Genomic DNA, 21,711 nt, shown 5'->3' with positions numbered 1-21,711 from the left:
GCTCTCCTGCTTACTTCTAGAAGGCCAAGCTCACCAGTTATTTATCTTATTAACTGGATACTTGTTGTCTTACGTGAACATAGAGCTGTACTGTGTTTTGCCTTATCAAGGAATAGCCTTTTCTTCAGAAAACAAAGTCATGTTTCAGGCTAGGTTTACACTATGGTACAGATGGAGAATGTGCTGTTGTTGTTTTGAAGAGGGTAAATGTTCTATTGCCTCTTGTGATGCTGAAAAAGTCAAATGAAGGCACTGAGTTCTTTCTTAGATGAGATGCGTAACACATCGTTACTCTTCTCACTGAGATTCTTGTTGAATTTCATTTTTAGTAGAGGACAAAGGTTTCACATCACAATAGCTAAAATCATGTCTGTAAAACAGGTCCTTCTGAGAGCTTTCATCTAAGTGCGGCTCATAATCTGTGACAGTATTCCACATGTTCTTCCCCAGGGATTTATGTAAGAGCTCTTTCATTCTCCTGTTTTCTTTGGATGTGGATTCCCAAATGATTTCAAGTTCCCCTTCCACTTTCCTAGAAAAAAAATGAAGAGAAATCTTAATTTTAGCAACACTTTTCAGCAGTCCATAATCCAGTGTGTGGATAAGCAGGTATTAAACAGCCTGCATGCAGATACTTTAAGCTGATTAGATAATCTAATACACGGTATATTTATTGTATACATTTACCTTAAGTATTTATACAGGCATTTTGAATTGAAACATTACCAGCTAGACAGTTTTCCTGGCTATAAATCGACTGGGAATAGAGCTAGTGGAAATGTAGATGTCACCATCTACAAAATCAGGCACCTTGTGATGTTGTTTGTCAAGATACAGATTATGGGCAACTTCTAAACTACAAATAATTTTCCCTTCCTTGCTCCCCTGACTGTGTGGAGGGAAGGGAGAGAGAACATGATAAGCCTTATAAAACCAATAAGTACACGAAGATTACCAAAATATATGTTCAACTTCAGATAGACAGGAATAACAGATGATGTAGATGTTTGGATTACCTTGGGAAGATATGTTGTATTACCACAGTACTTAAGATGGATAAAGGAACATGAGGATATGTGTTTATATGAAAAGTCCCATATTATGGGACTTTGAACTATATTCTATCCTACACTGAAGCAAACGTCTTTAACTCAGTGTTCTCTGCTAATAAGAAATTTTAACATGAGCCCAGAGGTGCGAAAGGCACTTAATTGATTAAAAATTCTAAATAACTATTTCCAGAGAAATGCAGAATAGTCAAAATACTGAACTGAGATGTTCACCCTACAATTCCCAGCTACTCACACCTGCTTAATAGCACTGGGTAAAGTAATTGAGAGGGGCTGTGCTGATATCACGCCCTGTTCTTTGATGGTCTTGAAATCTATTGCTTCACAAGGGCAGAGATGACTTGCAAAGTGACTGCTTAATTACCTCTCCTCAACTGTAAAACCTTTTTCCTGTATGCTGACAATGTGAATGTGCTATGAAGCTTATTGGAACCATAGGGAAAAATTCCTTTCCAGAAGATTGTATTAGAAGGGTAGTTCAACACTGTCATAATTTTGTATAAATCTGTCAAATTCTCTTTCTTTTTATTCTGTCTGTAGCCAATTTGTGTCACTTATGAACAGAACTCCAAGGCAGATTCAAAAGGAAGCCCATCATATGCATACTCATAGATTCCCTTAATTTCCTCCTATTCTGAAAGCTGCTGAGGAGAGCAGAGAAGGAAGTGTTCAGCCTTCGGTAGAAGGTGCTATTAAATAATTAACATCTATCTTGATTGTTTATAGGCCTCCCAAATCACTGAAGACTAGGCTGAGACTGATATTCTTCTTAAATAGTCTTAAGAACAAAAGTAGTCATCCAGAATAAATTCCTCCTGCAAAAAGTCTTTTTTGGAGCTGGGAAGGATGGAATTATGAGGAACATTCCAGCTTTTTCAGTATAGATAAAACACCAATGGGAACAGACACCCAGAATATTCTATGTGAGGATCTGATGCAAGGCCAGAGCTGGCGGCTGTGGGCAATTGCCTCCCCAACCCCTTTTTCCCCTCAGATCAATTGGATTGCTTCCGCTCACGGCTGCCGTACCTCTTCTGCTGCAGCACTTCATCCAGGGTTTCCTGCTTGTCTTGCAGCAGGCGCTGCAGCTGCTTCATTTCATGCTGGTACTGAGCAGTCTTCCCAGCAAACTCCTTCTCCTGCTCAGTCATTTTAAGACTGATATCTCCAAGCTTCCCAGCTGCTTTCTTTTTATATCCCTGTGTGCGTTACAGAGAATAGGAAAAATGTGATTATAGGAGAACTACAGACACCTCGTTACTAACAAAAGAAAGAGCTAGAGATACTAATTTGCAGTTTAATCTTTTACATCAGTGCTGCCTTCCTGAAATGTGTCAGGTAGGTTGGATTATGGGCTTTTTCGACCTATTTGTTAATTTGAAAGTATTGTACTTTGTTCTGCTTATAAAACCAGTATGGATGCTGGATACTTCCATGTTGGTTTTTTTTTCCTAGCTTTTCCCTTAGTTCCAACAAAAGGATTAGAAGCCTGCAGGTTAACCAGTCACATCTCTTAAGTCTTTAGATTCCCAGTGAAGTCTTCAAAACACAGAGGTAGGTGCTTGTGCTTGTGATGCTGAGGGAAGGTGGAGGTAAACGTGTTCCTTCTAAGCTGAGGCTGCTTGGATCTAGCCTAGAGGAAGTGCAGAGCTCAGGAAAACACTCTTCACCTCTGCCAGGAAATGGCTCCTCCAGCTCTGGACCTGGAACCTGAAACTCTCTCTTTAGGGTAGGTGCCTGTAATTATTTCAGAGCACTAGAACTTTCTCTCTTTTAACACAGAAAAAGCTGATAAAGAAAGCAGCCAATGGTTCTGGTGAAATCCATTTTGTCTCTAGTGGTCACTGATGATCCAGCCCATGGGAGGTCTCTGCCTGAAGCTGCACTCTGCCCAAGATGGCTCGGGCCTGTGCCTCCTACAGACCCCGCAGCTGCCTCTGCTGGCTCTGCCCACTCCTTTGCCATCTAGAGCCGTGTCACGTACAGAATGGTTACAAAATCAAAGGGGCACAAAGGGCTGAAGTGCACCATTTTCTAACCTAATGATTAGTGCATGGAACTAGATACGAGGGATGCACCGTTCTGACCACACTCCTATGGCTGATTATAACTATGTCCATTTAAAATGCATAATGTTTCTGAGCAGAACGTCAGCTGGATGGGTGAAGAGAGCCTGGATTGCTCCACACTTGCCTGTGGAAGCCAGGTGAGGTCAGGCCACGTTGTAGGCACTTGTAAGTAACTCAGACCTGTAGGCTAGAAGCTTTTCTCTCATCATAAATGTATGCTCTAATTTACAGGACATCACTTGTATTTCTTACCTTGTATCTTGCTGAAATAGCTGAGAATAGCTAAAGGCCAATGCAAAACACCCTCTTCTAAGATAAGAAATACTGTTACACGTTACTGATAGTCATATCAACCTTTCAGAAAATGAATGCATTTTAAGTACTATTATCACTGGAGACAGATTACACCTAAATAGCTCAAGAGGTTTTATCCTGTAACTCAACATACAGGGCAGTCACTCAGTTTGTGATTTTGAAAGCAGCTGATAGTGGTGTTTCTCCAGCTGATATAATCAGGCTAGTGAGACCTTCAGCGTATCTCATAACCTAAGCAGGAAGTGTATAATCTCATTTTTCAGCTTACTGCACTCTCTTTACATCTGCGACTAGGTTTATTTGCTTTGTGGCCAATTCCTGGGCTGTGCTGATTCTTACAAGGGAGGCGCAGAAGGAGCTGGTCTCTGTTAACATAGTGGTACACACTGGTGTCATGTAATGCAGGAGCAGAAGCGTAAAAAACTGCAACGTATGGAGACTTCTGATTTTGGGTAGACTTGACTTAGTACAAAATAGTACTTCTTCTCCTTCCTTTTTCAAGTTTACAGTAAAAGCAATTATTGTAGCACCAAAGATGTAAAAACATTAAAGTTTCAAATGTTATTGTAGCCTGCATTCTGTTCTACTGCAATTGCACCCTCTGCTTTGTATTTGTTCAGGCAGTTGTAAAGATAACCTAAAACATATTCTCTAATTAGGGAGATGTTTGAACACCCTCTGTTTCTAAACCTCCTGTCCTGTGGCCATAGGAAACTACTTCAGGATAACTGTACACTTAAGAGGGTTTTTTCATTCTTCCACATCTAATTCAAGCTGAAACATTACTACCGACACAAAAAAAGTAGGAGAGAGAATAACTGGACTACAATGAAATGAAATGAAATACAAATATCATTTTTAATTATCTTTACAACTAGTTATAATTGTCCAGTCAATGATGTAAATGCAATGATCTGGTAGATGTGCAATGTACAAATACAACAGAAAAAGACAGTTGTGAAAACTATAAGGATGATCTATTTTGGTTTTAAAAAATTCTTTATGAAGTAATTAGTTGTTCGTAAAAGCAGACACAGACTACTGACTTTTCTCATTAAAACCCAAAACATTTACATAATATTTACCTTAGAAATAGTGCTTACCTTAACTTTTTCTTCCAGCCTTCCTAAGCGCAGACTGCCTTCTACTATTTTGTTGAGAACACCATGATTCTCATTTTCCAAGCATTTGGCCTGCAAACATATAGCGTATGTAACTCAGTGTAACCATCACTTCAGACAGGGCAGACAAAATACATACACTGAGGAGACAAAGCTCTTCTGGTTTGAGCTGCAATAGTGTGAGGAACCAAGATGGTAAAAGAATCTTGAAAATTATTCTAATAGTGGCTAATTAATAATTGACTGTAAATACTATCACACTAACAAAACAGTTACACTAACAGTTACACTAACAAAAGGATCATAGCTACCAATACTGTGCTATTTTTCAAGATGTGCAGCTTCAACAATTAAAGCCAATCTCTAAAATCAGATTAAAAAACTTTTTAAGCTTTATATAAACCATTGCAGACCCTAATGCTGATGTGAGTTAAGGGTAATTAGGTTACCTCCAGAAATCAGTGTAATTACTTCTAACCATTCTTCTAGAAAACACCTTGCTGCTCCTGTCCTATTTGCAAAAGTCTATTTAAACAGCTAAATCCTGAAACTGAAATGATAGATTGCTTTTTGATAATGTAAATTAACAATAAGTTCTTCTAGTAGTAATTGTGTATATTATAATAATTGTGTAAAATATCAATTAACTCTTATTAATTATTTAAAGATAATTACAAAAAAAATAAGATGATCCCGTTCCTGAGCAATCTTCTCCACCACACCAATAAGGTTTGCTAGATAGTGATGGGCTGCAACTTCTTTTTCCACTGCTTCTTCCAACTGCTGTTTCAATAGACCTATTTTCTTCTTTAATCTCCTATAAAATGCGCAAAAAAAAAAATAAATCTTGAGACTGAGAATTAATAATGGCATTAAAATAACTTGCATTGTACATGCAGATCAACCTATACAAGTCTCAAGCAATCAAAAATACTGTTAAGGATGTATCGGCTCAAAATATTTGCAATGCTGAGAGTATCATTTTCCACTGGGGCTGTTTTTCTTTACAATATGTTGTGTGAATAACAGCAGTAACAGCGATTCAAAATAAAAATTTGTGCAATGGCAACAGGCTCTTATTTCATAAGAAATATAACAATCATATCGTTTTTACTTTTTAAAGTATGGTGAGCCCAGCTTTGAACCACGCAGGTGCATGGGAAGGTCTGCCAAGAGTGCAATACCCTGTCTTTCAGGTGAGTACACAAATGATTATTTGCTAGAGCTAACTACTAGCATTAAGATATATTCTTAATTTTCATGCAAGCACAGAAAAATGTGAATGAAAACATATAAAGCTTCACAAGTTACTTTGCAACCAGGCCTTTAAATGTGACAAAATGTGTTTAGGAAACACATTCTTTCTGTAATAGGTAGAAATTACACCCTGTGGGGTTACAAAGAATATTTTTACAGATACTTCTGCTGTTATTTTTAGAACTACACATATTTCTACATAAGAAAATGAGAACATGACATGACCTGTTTGTCTTTTGTGTCGTTTCCATCTCTGTTTCCAGGATCTTGTTGTCAGCCATGAAGTTATTTTTCTCTAAAAGCAGTTTCTTTTTTTGAGCCTGCAGTGATGTCATCTTTCCCATCAGCTCTTCCACCTCACAGCGCTTCTTCTCCTGCTCCTGTTGTAAATGGCTGCAACAGCACAGAAAACAGGCGTTACGTATAGACCTACTTCACTAAAAAGCTCAGTTATGGTAAAGCACCCGTGTTGAAAGTATGTAAAAGATACACTGAGAATGCTTAGTGTCCAGTGGTGACACCAGAGAGGTATTGCAATCTCATGACAAATCATGAATGAAGTATAATACAAACAAAACTATTCAAATAATTCATCCTGACTGCACTCGAAATAGAATTTAAATTATAAAAATATTTCAAATGTATTCATTTCCTATTATATTCAAAGGCATTACTAGCAATGCCAAAAGAGAAGGTCTGAGAACTCAGGAAGGCACCTACCAAGAAACAGAAACACATGATCCACCAAGCAGAATTGTTTCTCTGTACACCGTACGTAAACCCATACCTTTTTAAATCATTCACCAAAGTAAAGTGCTCCTCCACTGCTATTCTGCTATCCAGTTTGGCTTTCAGCTCCTCACAAGTAGAACGCAAAGCTTCCAACTGCTTCTGGTACTCTGCTATCTCTTTGTCTTGACTCTGTTTCTTATCTTTTAAGATTATAATCTGTTTGGTCAATTTTGAAGCTTTTGGGAGAAAAAAAAAAAAACAAAACCAAATCTGAGTACAGCAGAATTAAATCTATCTAGAGTATCAGTTGACATCCACAGACTGATCTCATAGTAATTTTACTTGCACTCAGTGATGCTTTGTAGGTATATAGGAAGTTGCAAAAAAATCCCAAAACTAAAAAACCACAAAAAATGAACCTGCAGTACCATCACTGGTGAAGTTCAAATGACTAGCGGCTCAAGCACTTTACCTTCTTGAACATGTTGCCTGTGGATGTCTTTTGTTTTGGCTTGTTGAATTTCAAGTTGCTCCATCAACAATCCATTTTCTTCCAAGACCAGCTTGGCCTGAGTTTGCAGCTGCTGCCTGCAAGAACAACCAGCTTATAAATCAAATGTGATGCAAATATTAACTTACCTCCAAAAAAACCCCCCACAACTGACTTTCAACAGCATGAACTCATAAAATCACATTTGAACAAAATATTAAAATCATATTTATACATGTCATACATATAATCATATGTTATTTATATATAAACATATATAGCATCACAGAATGGTTGGGGTCGGAAGGTGGAAGGAGCCTCTGGAAGCCATCTGGTCCAAACCCTTGCTCAAGCAGGGGCACCTATAACCATCTGCCCAGGACCACATTCTGATGTGATGGCTTCGGAATATCTCTAGGGATGGAGACTCCACAACCTCTGTGGACAGCTTCCTGCAGTGCTCACAACAAAACACTCCAGTGTTCAGTTCCTGCCCACCACCTCTTGTCCTGGCACAGAGCAACACTGAGAAGAGCCTGGACCAAAGAGCCTGGCTCTGTCCTGACACCCTCCCTTCAGGTATATCCCCCCAGAGCCTTCTCCTCTCCAGGTGAAACAGGTCCAGCTCTCTCAGACTCTTCACATATGACAGAATTAAAGCTACTTGATGGTGCCAAATGGCTTGGAGACAGCTATGCTATTCCATCAATTTGTAATCTTAAAGTCTGCAGGGAATGAGCAAAATTAGTAGTTTTTAAATTAATATTTAGTAATATGACTTGCCATTCTGTATGGGTAATGAAATTGTTTTTATTTAATTGCTCATGCAGGTCTTCGTTCTCCTTCACAAGCTCTTCAACTCGTACTTTAAAATTCTTCATTTCCTCCTGGAAGACAAAGGACTTCATGTAAAATTCTTTAGAGGCAAGTATTTTGTTTTGATTTTTACATTGACAAAAACTTTTATAAATACATATGCCTGGGTGCCTTCTAATTCTTCTGTTACAGCGTATTATCTCACTGCTCATTCAGCTTTAATTCAGATGTGCAAACATAATTTCTAAATTGCTTCATCAATCTAATAATATTTGATTAAAAAGAATATAGATATTTGAATTGTGTCACACTTCTGCCAAGTGTAATTTGAATTAAGCTGTAGATCTGTAACATATGGATTTAAAGAACCAAATCCACAGGCCTGTAACTGGAAGAGCAGCTACACAGGGCACTGAATCCCCATAAGGAATGGCAATAGTAGGTTATTTCCACCACTGATTGTGTTTAGGGTTTACTCCATTTGGAGAGCACAATTATTGTACATGACAGCGTAGCGCCCGCTTCTACATCCAAACAGGCTGGCAAAACCAAGCAGGCCTAGTAGGACAAGACAGCACAATAATTCTGCATGGGAAAGTAAAACAAAGTCACTTTTAATTTTAGGCAGAAAGCAGCTTTTTAAAGGGACTAATCAAAAATGTCAGTAATTTACTTCTGGTTTAGAGCAGAATTGTATTTTCTTTAAATGGCAACTTGCCTCTTGTTCAAGGTTTAAATCTTCCTTTTCTCTTATTCTGTCCTCATACGCCAACAGAAGAGGTGACAAATACTTCATATCCAACTTAAAAAGAAAAAAAATCAATCCATGAAAGTAAACTACAAACCATAACCTTGTCAGTATTTTTTACTATTTCTCAGCTATAAAGTGCTAACTTTTAAAGCTTTAAGGGTTTTCATATACATTTTGCAGACAAGCGGAGGACTTAGACAAGCACAGACCCCTGTACACCAAATGATGCTGCACAAGCACCTAACGGCACTGCTTTAGGTGCAGACCTTGGGAAGGACAAGGCTGGACGCTGTACCTGCACGCTTCACTGAAAAGCAGCTGTTACTTATCACCATGTATAACACAGCCGAGCATGGATGCAAATGAATACAAAACCAGACTGAAACACTTCAGTGAATACAGTTAATAATAATCATCCAATTTAGTCTAGATTCATTAGTAGTGGGAAAGGAATTTTTACACTCTCAAATCTGCATCTTTAAAGACATACATATGTGATTCTTGGATATTATAGCTAGAAAGACAGAGCTCAAGGAGGGCTTTCCTACTTCTGTATCGTACTGAATGACAATGAGGAAGGAAAATTTAAGGTCTAAACAATCTAAGTGAAGATGGTATTCATAATCCTCAGGGCAACAGTACTTCTACTTAATTTACATTCAGTAGTTCAAGGCTGGTGATAGTTTGCAGACTGCAGCTTACTGTAAATCCAGCTGGAGCTACACATATTCATTGCAAAGCTCTGCCCTACGTCTCTTTATGCAAGAAACAATCTTTTTCTAGTGTGTGACAGTTCAGAGTAACTAAATAATATCCTGAATATTTTGGTTCCAGTAAACAAATTCCACTACTTTACTTAAAGGAATAAGTGAAAGATAAGTGAAAGATAAGTGAAAATATTATTTTACTTACCAGCCAGGGTGGTGGTGGTCCTTTCGTGGGTAAACTTGTCAGTTTTAGATGCTAAAGTAGATATTTCAAGAGATAATGAAATTATTTCCTGCTTTTGGAAGCATGAAATACTGTCTTCTACAGTCACAACTATTACCCCAAACAAGCTCACGTTACTATTTACATGTGTTGCATACATAACACACACCGAACCAAGTCAACAAAAGTTCAGTATCTTACTAATATAGGAGAAGTTGAACTTCCTAAAGTTATACCTAATGATAAATGCTTACTTTAAAATTCAGAAAAGGCCTCTGCTATTTGTAGACCTTGCGGCAAATTTGGAATAAACAGTCTTAAAAACTCAAAGATGAATGAAAGGACAAAGGGACGTTTCAGTTCAAACTTCCTTTATAACTAAGATTCTCACCTCTTCTTGGGACAATGGCCTGAATTTTGTTTGATAGCGACTTAACTCTACATTTAAACGATGGACCGTCATTTTCAAGGCATCATTTTCATCTACCAGTTCTTGTGCTTGTTGTCTGAGCGAAAGTAATTCTGCAGCCACCTCTATTAAAGCAGAAATCCAATAAGAAAGTCGAATCAAAATTCAAGAAATGTTCACAACAATTTGTTAAGTGTAAGGAACAAGATTTCAGCAAGAATTGTAGAAGTCTCAGAATATTGTAATGGAATAATCCCATGAAAAACTACTAACAAAAAAGCATTAAATTTCAAGCAACTGAGTAATTTTTTTTTCATGATCAGGTAAGTTTTCCTTGACAAATTTTCTATAAATGCAGAAAATACTAAACTTCTGTTTGGAAACTACTTCTGCACAGCTACTCGCTCAAATCAGTGAGTGGAAACCTACTGCTACGGGAACAGGTGGTAGGAAATTAGGAAAGTCAAACAAGATAACTACAGTATAGCTTATGTTTCTCCTACCGTCACTATATGACTTCTCTGCAGCTTCCTTAAGTTTTCTGTTTTCTTGTTCTAGTCTCTTCAGCTTTGATTGCTGCTCTTCCATTTGCTGCTTTATTCCTTCAAATTGCTGGACCTTAGTCTGGTAAGCCTTTCTCAGGGACCAGTTTTCTTGTTTTAGTTCCCTGAACTTCTCTTTAGTCAGATTTTCCCGTGCTTGCCTGGCCCGAACAGACACATCTGTAAAGCCACAGTACAATGTATTTAAATGACAGTCAGCCTTGAAGGAGTTTCAGCAAATCCATTTTTTCCAATATCAGCATTATGTATGACTGATATTTTATAAGACATAAATAGGCTCCCAGAAGACAAGGTCAGTAAGAATGGAAAAAAGTGGATGTGGAAAGAGAGCTATACAGTGGAGTGGCTGCGAATTTCCATCTCTTCTCTCAGACATGGAAAATGTTCCCTCCTTAAAGGGCTCTCTCCTTAACATGTGCGATGAGAGAGGTGAAGCAGAAATAACCCCTGCAGGAAGCAAAGTGTTTGTGCCCTGCATGGACTTGTCAGCATTTATGTACATATTACAGAGTACTCAGAACTTTCTCATTTCTTGCACAGGAGAAGTACTTCTCCCGCACCAATTAGGCTGAGGGAATACAAGCAAGAAAATGTATTTTTATACACGTATGCACATTATTAAAGTGAAGATTTGTAGTAAAGGCATATAAAAATTCCCACAGTACCTGGGGATGGCGGAGGTTTTTCACGTATCAGATTTTCAGCTAATGATTTTTCTTCCTAGCAGAAAAATGAAGAGAGACAATCTGCTGTAGCAGTTATCCTTTCTGCAGTACTCCTGAACAGCAGCACTGTCAGAGAAGTTAAGAAACAGAACTTGTGAAGCAGTTTCTTTCATATGAACAAAATTCAAGGTTGGATTCACTACTGACAATATACAGAATCATAGAATGGTCTGGGTCATACGGGACCTTAGAGGTCATCTAGTTCCAACTTCACCAGCAATATGACTTGTCATTTACCTATCTTGACATCTCTTATAACTGCCACCACTTGTGGCACTTGAAATTGTTAGTATTTTCTTCAGATGTCAGAAGAGTACTCAAAACAATTTTATGGATGACATAAAAGTTATATAAACATAAAGCTTCTTGACCAAACAGTGTGGATATTGATCCCATGTCTTAGTTTGGATGAAAAATGAGTTTAGAATAGTCAACTATGATACGAATTGTCAGTCCCTAACTGGGAATCAGCGAATAACATAAAATGTAAAATCTTGTTAGAAGAACTTTGTTCTTCCTTTGCTGGTAAAAACAAACAAACAAAAAACCCCCTATTCTTACATTTTCAGAAGGTTCTTTTATAAGGAAAGAACTACAGGCTGAATTTATAATAATGTATTTATTTGAGGTGAACATGACTGATACACAAACTCTCTCTCTGTAAGGATATGTTGCCATGTACTTTAGCAAACCAAGGCACTGACGACTGAGTGAGTGAAAACTCAAGAACAATTTCAAAAGAAAATATATGTGATTATGAACTTGGAAGGAAAAAAGCTATGTTAATAATGGAAGAACTGACCATTTTTGTAAATAATATTTCAGCAAGTTGATCTGAGAAATTAAATTTTTGGATATTCTTTTTCAAGCTTTTGAAAGCAGTCAGATGGGCCCAGCTGGAAAGCTACAAAAAAACTCTGATGAAGCCAGGCTCAGAAACTCAGAACTATAACATCAGTTCTTTCTAGCATCTTTTTTTTCCAAAATGTATCACAAATTAACCTCCATCTAAGTCTTACCTTTAAATTCAAGCCAGGATGTTGGTCTTCTGTTAAAGAAAAACAGATCTTTCAGTCAATTAAAAATGAACACATTTTCTATGTCCATAAATTTATAACTGCATTTTGCAGCTCTTGATCAAATCCTCATGTCCTATTTTCCTGATATTAAAATAAAGGACAAGATAATTAAGCGTTAAAACTCTTGTGCAGGTTGGTCTTGCTCTCATCACAATTTTTTCTCTACAATATTCTGTTGTTACAAGTAGGCAGCTTAATGACAGGTCCAGTTATGAACAAACACCCCATACCTGATTAAATTACTTAACAATTCAGAGCTCTTATGATCATATTCAGCTCTCTGCTTTGTCAGAAACTTCCTCTGTGACCCCATGTACAATTTTAAGGCCCACATCTTAAAAGATGGCAAGCAAGCTTTCTCTAGAAAGGATAAACAATCCTAGTACTATGCCACTTGATTATTATTAATTGCTGATCTTAAGACATGGCATTACTTTTCCCTTGTAATGGTATTAAAAGGAATGGCATTTTGACTTGAAATAACTTTACTTACCTTCGGCTTGCATGTTTGGCTCATCCACCAGCCCCTGTAACTCAGCTTCAGGAGAAGGCACCACCTTCTTGTCAGTGTTAGTATCAGGAGATGGTGGAAACTCTTCCTATGTAAAAATAAGACAGGCTTGTCTACATCGTAACACTGTTAAAATAGCCCCCATATCTTGGTGTCTGTGTCCTTTAGGGCAGACATCCCAGTAACGCTCAGAACTGTAAGATAATAAATGATAGGACATACTTTTTTTTTCTTTGCTTAGGGCTCTACGTAAGTAAAATCTGAACCTTACAATGATCACCAGGAGGTAGGAAACTCTGACAGCCATCTTGTTGACCAGGCAAGTACTCCCTATCATCTTCTTCAGTCACAAGAGTCTAGGAAATTATCCTATGTTTGCTTGTTTGCTATGTTGTACCTAAACTTGCTCTTAATAAATGATCAACCATTTATCAACTATATAACACCACATTGTTTTCTCTGTCCCTTGTTCATCACATACCAGCATCCCATGTGGTTGACTTGCTCCCTTTTTTCCCCCCTCCTCTCCTCTCACTGACTGCTCTTCCTTCACCCAGGGCTGTTTTCTGATTTCTTGCCTTAGAAATGTTTAATATTTGCATTGCTATATTAAAACATGGCAAAGGAATAAATGAATCTGAAAATTCTACCTTTTTATTTCTGCAGGGAACAGCATAAATAGCATTGGTGCTAGAGCCTTCTCCCCTTTTCTCATTACTCTGACAGCTGGATTCTGCCTCTTTATCTGACAGATAGGTATCCACGTCCTCATCTTCACCATAATTGCCTGATAGCTCCAGAGACTGTACAGATCTGTCACTGCCATCAAGTTTCCAGTTGGGCCTGCAAACGGAAAGTGGTTTAAAACCTGTTTCTTTGTTGCTTATTCTTCCAAAAAAACCAAACACTGGTAAAGAAGAATCATCAATCTCACAAGATACACAAGTCCAGATAGCTGACAAACAGACACCTAAGCCTCCAATAGCTGTAACAAGGAATCTACCCTATGTCTGTACTTTCAAATAAGGGATTAACACTGGAGCTACATTTTCTTCTCTCTCTTAAAGAAAATACCTGATTAGCAATAGAAGGTTGCTAATTCTACCAAAAGAAGAGCCTGAAGGAGTTATTTAGCACAAAGACAATATCTGACATGTACTTGCATTGACTCCTCAGTTATTGACTGTATAATTGATGGTCGTTTGGCAGAAATAACATATGGTTTTCCTTGTGACTGCTGCACAATCTCCCTCTCGGAACTTGTATGTGTGACATCACTTTATGAGAAATGGCAGAAGAACTGCAGACACTTCAGACCCAGTTTATGATCTGGTGAGAAAAATTAGGTAGCTGCACCAGCAGGAGTTTGCTGTAACTCTTTGGTAAAACCGTACCATTGACAGACTCTATTTCTAATGTAAGATACCAAACCAGAAAGCATACACTACCCCATCCTGAGCTCTGTGACTGTTGCATATGGTTCAAAACATTCTTGTTCCACATCAGTGGAATCACTTTCAGAAAGAAAACGCTGCTGAGGCTGAGGAATAGCAACAGTGCGCCCTGTTAGTGTTGTTGCAAGGATGGCTGCTGCTAGAGCCGACCTGGAAGATAACAGAATAAAGCAAAGAAACAATGCCGATGTCTTCTCTTCATCTTTTTTTCCATTGCAAAACATCTTCACTATTTAAGCAAAGCAAAATGTTCACAGTTAACAAGCACAAACACCACCAAAAATGCTAATAGACTGGTTATAAACTATTAACTCCCAGAATAAAGCACAAAACAGGGCAAGCTATCGTAACACAAATATCTAAGAGTAAAGTACAATACCTATCAGCTTTCCCAAATTACATGCATGAAAATCATGGAATATACTGAGTTAATTCTCTAAATTAACACTGATAATTTACAGTACTTAGCATTCACTTTAGCTGCAACAATACCACCTGGTGTCGTGTTGAAAAAGTGTATAAAAAAAAAAAAAGAGTATAGAGAAGGGTAAGATGAAAGATAAAAGGGAGAGACACAATGAGGATTTTAACAGGAATGACAACAACTGGAGGTCAGAAAGGAAGAAATGAACAAGGGATGAAGTTGGAATGTTACAGACACCAGAAAGACCACAGAAAACAACCAGAATTGAACTAAACATAGAGAAAACAAAACCTGTGAGAAACTACAAGTGAAAAGAAAAATAAATCTGTATTTTCTCTTTATGTAACTTGCCCATATAGCTAATTCTGATCCAATCCAACATGGTCTTATGTGTCAGTTTTTGAAGTCCATGATTTTTTTAAATGCACAATAAAATGGCATGTTAGTAATATTTAATTTATTCTTTCATGATGAGTTAAAATTTCCTACTCACAGTGCCAGAACTGCTACTCCAGTGCAGCAGCCAAATTAAAAATGGCCCTAACTGTAAATAGCCTGTTTATCTTTAATTGACTCAGATTTACAAGAAGTAAATGATCTTTACTTGGATATGTATTCATAATGGTCATTGTCCTAATTATTTAGCGTGTTGAGGAGTGGGAGAAAAATAGGTATCATTAAAGTTCAAAGAACAGAATTGCCCCAATTAAAAATACATTCTACTTATGAAAAGGTTGACATCAATACTGCAGCAAAGACATGCAATTCTTCTAATCATGCTAGTGCAGCTGATGAAGCAAAAAAAACCCCAAACTCAAAACCTACCTGGGCCTTTCTGGAGAAGGGTTTGGACTACGAGGGGGAGGGGTGCGGGGAACGGCAGGTTTAGGAGCTATGGTAGCGGCAGGGACCAGGCCATGAGCTATGTGTTTCTAAACGATTTAAAATAAAATTAGTTGACAATGATTTTAAGGTTCGCAATGAAAAAAAACCACAGAATTGAACATGCACAAAAGATAACGGTGCAAAATAATACAAAAAGGAAGAACAATCACATGCAATTAATGAAAACAGAAGACTTGAAATGGTTCCACATTTAACATTTTAACATGTATGAACAGCTGCCAATGAAGGTTAGAAATGGAGTTTACATAAGGCCCATGAAAGTAGGCTGTTGACCTACGATATCACAATCTGCAAAATCACAATTTTAACTTAATCAAGCTTGGTTTTTTTCCTGTATGTATAGAAGAAACAAGGAGATCACCATGATCACCCATCACCTGCAGGCAGATGTTGTTCTTTTATGGCATGAAACAGGCCAAGTTTCTGCTATTTCTGCTACAGAGATATATATATTTTTGCATTTATTCCTTAATAGTCTTCACCAGGATAATGAACAAATTAACAGGGAAATGTTTCTGGTTTTGCAGGAAGCCACATCAAATAACGGAATGGCTCATTACAAAGACTGCCTTTTCACTCTGCTTTATTTTTTCAGTTTTGGGCCCCTCACTCCAAGAAGGACAATGAGAGGCTGGAGCATGACGTGAGAGAGAAAACAGAGTGGGGAAGCGTCTGGACAAAAAGTGTTATGAGAGGTGACTGTGGGAACTGGGATTGTTTAGCCTAGAGAAAAGGAGGCTGCCTGAACGGAGGTTATAGCGAGGTGGGCGCTAAGCTCTTCTGCAAAGTGATAGGACGAGAGGGAATTGCCTCAAGTTGTGCCAGGGGACCTTTAGATTAGTCATCAGGAAAAATTTCTTCACAGAAAGGGTCCCAACGCACTGGCAGAGGCTGCTCAAGGAAGTGGTGGAAATTAAAATAAAACATTGATTTTCCGTTGTTGTTTTACTGTGGGATGACAGCATCCCTTCACCTCAGCTCTGTTCCCTGGCGGTCACAGTCAACACCTTTAAGTGAACAAAATCATAGAATTGTTTGGTTGGAAAAGACCTTTGAGATCATTGAGTCCAACTGTCCACTGCTGAACCACCCCTGAGCACCTCATCTACCTGGTTTAAACCCCTGCAGGGACGGGGCAGCCACCCCTGCTCTGGGCAGCCTGGGCCAGGGCCTCCCCACCCGCACAGCAAAACATTTCTCCCTAAGATCTCGTCCCTGTCTCCCCTCTTCTAGCTTCAAACCGTTCCCCTCATCCTCTCCCTGATCCAGAGCCCCTCCCCAGCTTTCCCGGAGCCCCTTTCAGCACTGAAGGCCGCTCGAAAGTCTCCCCAGAGCCTTCCTCACATCACAGGGACAGCGGCCCTGTGCTTCGGGCTGTTCAGGCCGTCAGGGGCTGGAGCAGACAACGGCTACGGAACCGGGGAACCCACATCTGCCGAGGTCGGCAGCTCCAGGAGCCGCAGAGGGACCTAGATCCCACGTTAACGCCCTCCTGGAGAGGTTTCCTAGACTGGGGAGGGATTTGCTCCCAACTGGTACAAACCAAAGTATTAAATATTAAATTAAATCCTCTCCAGGCGGAGCCGCTGCAGTCTCTCACCGCCCCCGCGGCCCCCAGGCGCGCAGCCGCGGGTCCCCGGTACTCACGAAGGGTTCTCCGCGGCCCCTCCTGAAGCTCAGCGCCATGGCGACACGGAGCAGCCCGGCCTCACACCCCCCCCCCCCAACCCCGGCGCTGCGGACGCGGCCCCGTCGCGAGGCGCCCGGCAGCAACAGCGCCGCCGATTGGCTGCGGGCTCGGGGCGGGCGGCGCTCCGCCAATCCGCGCGCGCCGCGCTGGGCCCCGCCCCGCCCCTAGCAACCGCCCCGCCCCGCCCCCTCATTCGCTCGGCGCGCCGCGCGGCTTTCGCTGCCCATTGGCGGGCGCTGCTGTCAGTCAACGGGGGCGTGGCCTCCATGAGGGGGCGTGGCTTCTCCTGAGGCGGGCGCGCGGTCTATAAAGGCGCGGGGCCCGGGGTGGGCCTGGGGCTGCTGAGGGGACGGCGGGATCTCTGTCCGTCCCGGCGGCCGCCGCGCCCCGTGCGGGCTCTGGAGCAGGGGCCGCCGCCGCTAGAGGCCGGGCCACGCGGTACGGAGCTCGGTCTCTTCGGGGCACATCAACCGTGGGCCGTTTCCGTGTCCCCCTCTCCCCTTTTGGCCCGTTTCCGCCCGGTTCGCCTCGGGCTCCCCCGAGATCCCGCCTCGGGCTCCCCCGAGATCCCGCCTCGGGCTCCCCCGAGATCCCGCCTCGGGCTCCCCCGAGATCCCGCCTCGGGCTCCCCCGAGATCCCGCCTCGGGCTCCCCCGAGATCCCGCCTCGGGCTCCCCCGAGATCCCGCCTCGGGCTCCCCCGAGATCCCGCCTCGGGCTCCCCCGAGATCCCGCCTCGGGCTCCCCCGAGATCCCGCCTCGGGCTCCCCCGAGATCCCGCCTCGGGCTCCCCCGAGATCCCGCCTCGGGCTCCCCCGAGATCCCGCCTCGGGCTCCCCCGAGATCCCGCCTCGGGCTCCCCCGAGATCCCGCCTCGGGCTCCCCCGAGATCCCGCCTCGGGCTCCCCCGAGATCCCGCCTCGGGCTCACGTTTCCCCCCCAAGTCAGAGCCCCGCCTGAAGCTGAAGAACCTCAAAATGGTCTCTCCCAACAGCCTCTTTCTAATAATCCGTCTGGTGGCTGCTGCTGGCGATGCCTTTGGAGCCAGCTTGGTAAAGAAGTCTGTCTTCTAGCAGGGTTGGATGAAGGTGTAAATAAAAACCCCACGCTGCATTTTCTATCGTGTGTGATAGAAATACAAATTAACAAATTCAGGTTTTTTTCAGATTGTGTGGCAAAGTTGGGGGTAGAAGGCGCACACCAAGAGCCTGTACTCAGGAGACAGAATTGCTTAGCAGATTTGATGTGTTAACTGTAGCTGCAGGCTTTGTGGAGGAAATAGTGTCTCCTCCAGAGCATTACATCTTACAAACCTTAATTGTAACATAAAGTTTGGAATGGGTTTATAAAATGCGTTTATATCTCTTCTGCATTTCTTTCTAGGGTGTAGCTGCTACTGAAGCGAAGATTTAAAGGAGTCCTGATGACAACAAAAAGAAACTTTACTGCAACAGCTGTATCTATAGTTGTCCCTTTGGGGCATGTGATTGGAAATGAGAAGTGGAGAGGATCAGAGATAGCCCAAAAGCTACAAGGTGAGCACAAACAAACTGGAAGAGGATGAACAATTTAGGCAAAGTGTTCCCCTCTGTCACCAACTAACTTAAAGATTGGCTGAAATGCACTTCACTGTGCCTGTTCGGTCCTGTATTTGTAGTACAGCCTATGGTAGCAGGCTGAAAATTCCTGTTCGTCCCTCTCGTATCTGTGATCAGTTCTGTTGTATTTGTAGAGCTGTTGAGCACTGTGGAGAAGCAGCAGAAATGCCTGCACCTTAGGAATCCCAGCAGTGAATAAGCATTTCCACTGAAGTCCCTTGAGTTTACCTGGATACTGAGAGGGAACTATTGTTCGTTGGCACAGCAAATTAAACAGAAATGATCCTTTCAGAATAGCATGTCCAGGTTTTGTTCAGGCCCAGAGTTCACTGAGAAGTGTTGGCATTACTAAAGGCATCACAGTTTGTTTTGGATTGGTTGTACTGGTCTTGCTTGATGAGAAGGAAGGCTTTTAAAGAATATGATGTTCATTATCAAGTCACTAGGATGACCTCCATATTGGGGAGGTTGTGCTGTGAAGTAATTGCTAGGGTTTCTTTTAAAAAAAAAAACTACTATATTTTTTCTTTTAACACTCTTTTCTTAAGGGAAAGTCAGACTCATCTTTGAAGATGGCTTGGGACTTGTGGATTTTCATCTGTCAAACAGAACTTGCATTTTATACGTTTCTGAAGCAGATTTGGTCGCAGGAGATAAATTCAAAAGAAGATTGGTTCAGTTTAGAAATGTAAGTACTGCATAAAGAGAAAAGTTTTCAGTTACTATCTGGTTACATTCTTCTTGTGTTATGTTTAAATTCTAGCTAAATTTTTATGGTAACTGCTACCTGAAAACTGAAAAGCTACACAGATGTGTAACAACGCTATACTAAACCTCAACACAGTTGCTGTGACTTCTGCTTTTCCTCTGATTTGTTTTCAGACAACTGACCCTTGACAGAGGTTTCTCTCTGTTGCATTGCCTCAGCTTGCCCTTAACAAGGTCTTGTGTTCTTTTTTTCCATCTCAATACAGACCAGCAGCCTTGGAGGAATTGTAATAGTGGAGAGAACCCAAATAAGTGACCAGTACTTCTCAGCAGTACAAAAGCTTGTGGTGCTGGAGCTGGGAATGGTGCTGCTTCCTGTGGCAAATCAAGGAGAAGCTTCTCAACTTATTACTCAGCTGGTAAGTTTCTGTGTTAGTGGAGAAACATTTATTAAAATATGGAAAAGAGGAGAATTGCCTGATTTTCCTACAATTATCACCGATTTCAAAGAGAATACCCAGGATCTTAAAGGAGCACAATGTGTTTTTGTATTTGAATACAAGCAATGAATATCCTGCAACAGCAATACAGGAATATAGTTCAGCGGAAAGAGTTCAGGAGCAAAAGAAAGGTTTGGGAAGAAAGATTCCTATAGGGGACGTCTCCAAAGGGAAAGGTTTGGGAATAAAAAAACATTGCAGGATATGATACTGGATTTTTTTTTAATGTGACCTTGCTCTGAGATGCTGTTGGATAGTGTTATACAATCCTCACTTAAGTTCTCTTTCAAAACCAACTTGATATTTTGATTTGCCCTCAGGCTGGGGAAACTGTTCTCATATTGTTTCTCTTCCTTTATCTTTTCTGATTGCATCAAAAAGAAGAGAAAAATCATTGTTTTAATTCATAGTTGGTATCAAGAAGCTGTTGGTTTCTTGGTGAGATTTTGTGGATCTACAGCCAAACCCTTAATAAGGGCGCACACTTATAGAGGGAGCTTCTGTTTAAAGCTTCCTAGTGTTTGAATGTAACTCGGGATGAAAGAATCTGTTTTAAAAACAGAAAGCAGAGCTCCGGCAGAGGGCACTCGGTGTCACTCACGGTTTTGTTTTGCTTCAGGTCCGTGAACAAAGCAAGGAGCACAGCAGTAACCCCTTTCTCCGTAAACAGAGTTCTCAGCTCGCGGAGCCAGCAGTGCTTCGGACTGTACAACAAATCCCAGGAGTTGGGAAAACAAAAGCTCTGCTTTTACTGCAACACTTTGGAAGCATCCACGGGATTTGCAACGCATCCGTCAAAGAGCTTGAGCCGGTAGTTGGACAAGCGGTAGCACAACAAATTCACAGTTTTTTATGTTCCTGATAAGCATGTGTAGTGCTGGTTTGGAAAATAAATACTCTATTTCTTCTGATTTACATATATTTTAAATAATCACATGTGATGGTAATCTCTATAATCCTGGTAGCAGCTGGAGGGTGGATTAATTGGTTAGGTATTGCTCTGCTGCTGTTGCTTCACAGCTGTTCTGTTCAGGTAGACTCAGCTGTGAAAATTTCCTCAGAAAAGGGGCTCTGAAATATTTTGCATCTGTATTGTACAAAAAAACCCAAAAAGAAAACTGAGAGAAGCTTCTCCCCTTCAGCATCCAAGAAAAAAACGAAGAAGCAATTTGTCTGCTTACTTTTGTCTTCCAGAAATAAACTTTGTAAATAAGTGGTTGGTGTTAATCCTCTCAGTAACTGGGAATGTTTCAGTGCTTTAAAAGAACTATAATTATATGCTGCAAAGAAAATACTATGGGAAGCTCTGATCAAAATTCCTAACTCAACTTCCAGTAATAATCTTTGTGATTTATTTTTAAAGAGGATGGATTTTAAATTATGCTCTTATCTGAGTTAGTAATGGCAAAGTTGCTTTTTCCCTTACGCATCTGTTGTGGAGGTGTGTGAAAAGCTTCTTCTATACTACTCAGGGTTTGGATCCCAGCAGGAAGGCAGTGGAGCTGCATTTTCCAACTCCCTTTCATAAACCAAGGAGAAGTGAATAGTGGAACCTTGGCAGCTCTGTAGCCAGTCTCGGCCACCGGTTAGTGTG

General features: G+C 40.7%; 2 protein-coding genes across 3 annotated transcripts; one reads left to right on the top strand and one right to left on the bottom strand.

Annotated features, from left to right (window-relative positions):
• Positions 1 to 67: 67 nt before the first annotated feature.
• CEP89 (centrosomal protein 89) lies at positions 68 to 17,344 on the bottom strand. 2 transcript variants are annotated; one of them, XM_069868652.1, is made up of 19 exons: positions 17,270 to 17,341; positions 15,542 to 15,648; positions 14,287 to 14,442; positions 13,489 to 13,681; positions 12,821 to 12,926; positions 12,268 to 12,296; positions 11,189 to 11,243; positions 10,464 to 10,682; positions 9,943 to 10,085; positions 9,534 to 9,584; positions 8,589 to 8,672; positions 7,834 to 7,941; positions 7,037 to 7,148; positions 6,620 to 6,800; positions 6,058 to 6,225; positions 5,251 to 5,392; positions 4,558 to 4,647; positions 2,100 to 2,269; positions 68 to 532 (listed from the first exon to the last, which is right to left on the bottom strand). In XM_069868652.1, exons 1-19 carry the CDS (start codon positions 17,306 to 17,308, stop codon positions 298 to 300), a joined length of 2,388 nt encoding a protein of 795 aa, XP_069724753.1. In that variant the 5' UTR covers positions 17,309 to 17,341; the 3' UTR covers positions 68 to 297. The 2 variants fall into 2 exon arrangements, with proteins under 2 accessions (XP_069724753.1, XP_069724754.1); XM_069868653.1 differs by lacking the exon at positions 15,542 to 15,648 and having other exon boundaries at positions 17,270 to 17,344.
• Positions 17,345 to 17,718: 374 nt separating this feature from the next.
• FAAP24 (FA core complex associated protein 24) lies at positions 17,719 to 21,269 on the top strand. The gene is made up of 5 exons (XM_069868396.1): positions 17,719 to 17,750; positions 18,695 to 18,846; positions 19,458 to 19,597; positions 19,884 to 20,036; positions 20,737 to 21,269. Exons 2-5 carry the CDS (start codon positions 18,735 to 18,737, stop codon positions 20,977 to 20,979), a joined length of 648 nt encoding a protein of 215 aa, XP_069724497.1. The 5' UTR covers positions 17,719 to 17,750; positions 18,695 to 18,734; the 3' UTR covers positions 20,980 to 21,269.
• The last annotated feature ends 442 nt before the right edge of the window (positions 21,270 to 21,711 follow it).

Source organism: Phaenicophaeus curvirostris, chromosome 14 (genome assembly GCF_032191515.1).
Source record: "Phaenicophaeus curvirostris isolate KB17595 chromosome 14, BPBGC_Pcur_1.0, whole genome shotgun sequence".
Lineage (NCBI taxonomy): Eukaryota > Metazoa > Chordata > Aves > Cuculiformes > Cuculidae > Phaenicophaeus > Phaenicophaeus curvirostris.
The sequence above is the reverse complement of the archived record's forward strand: the minus strand, read 5'-3'. Positions and strand labels throughout refer to the sequence as shown.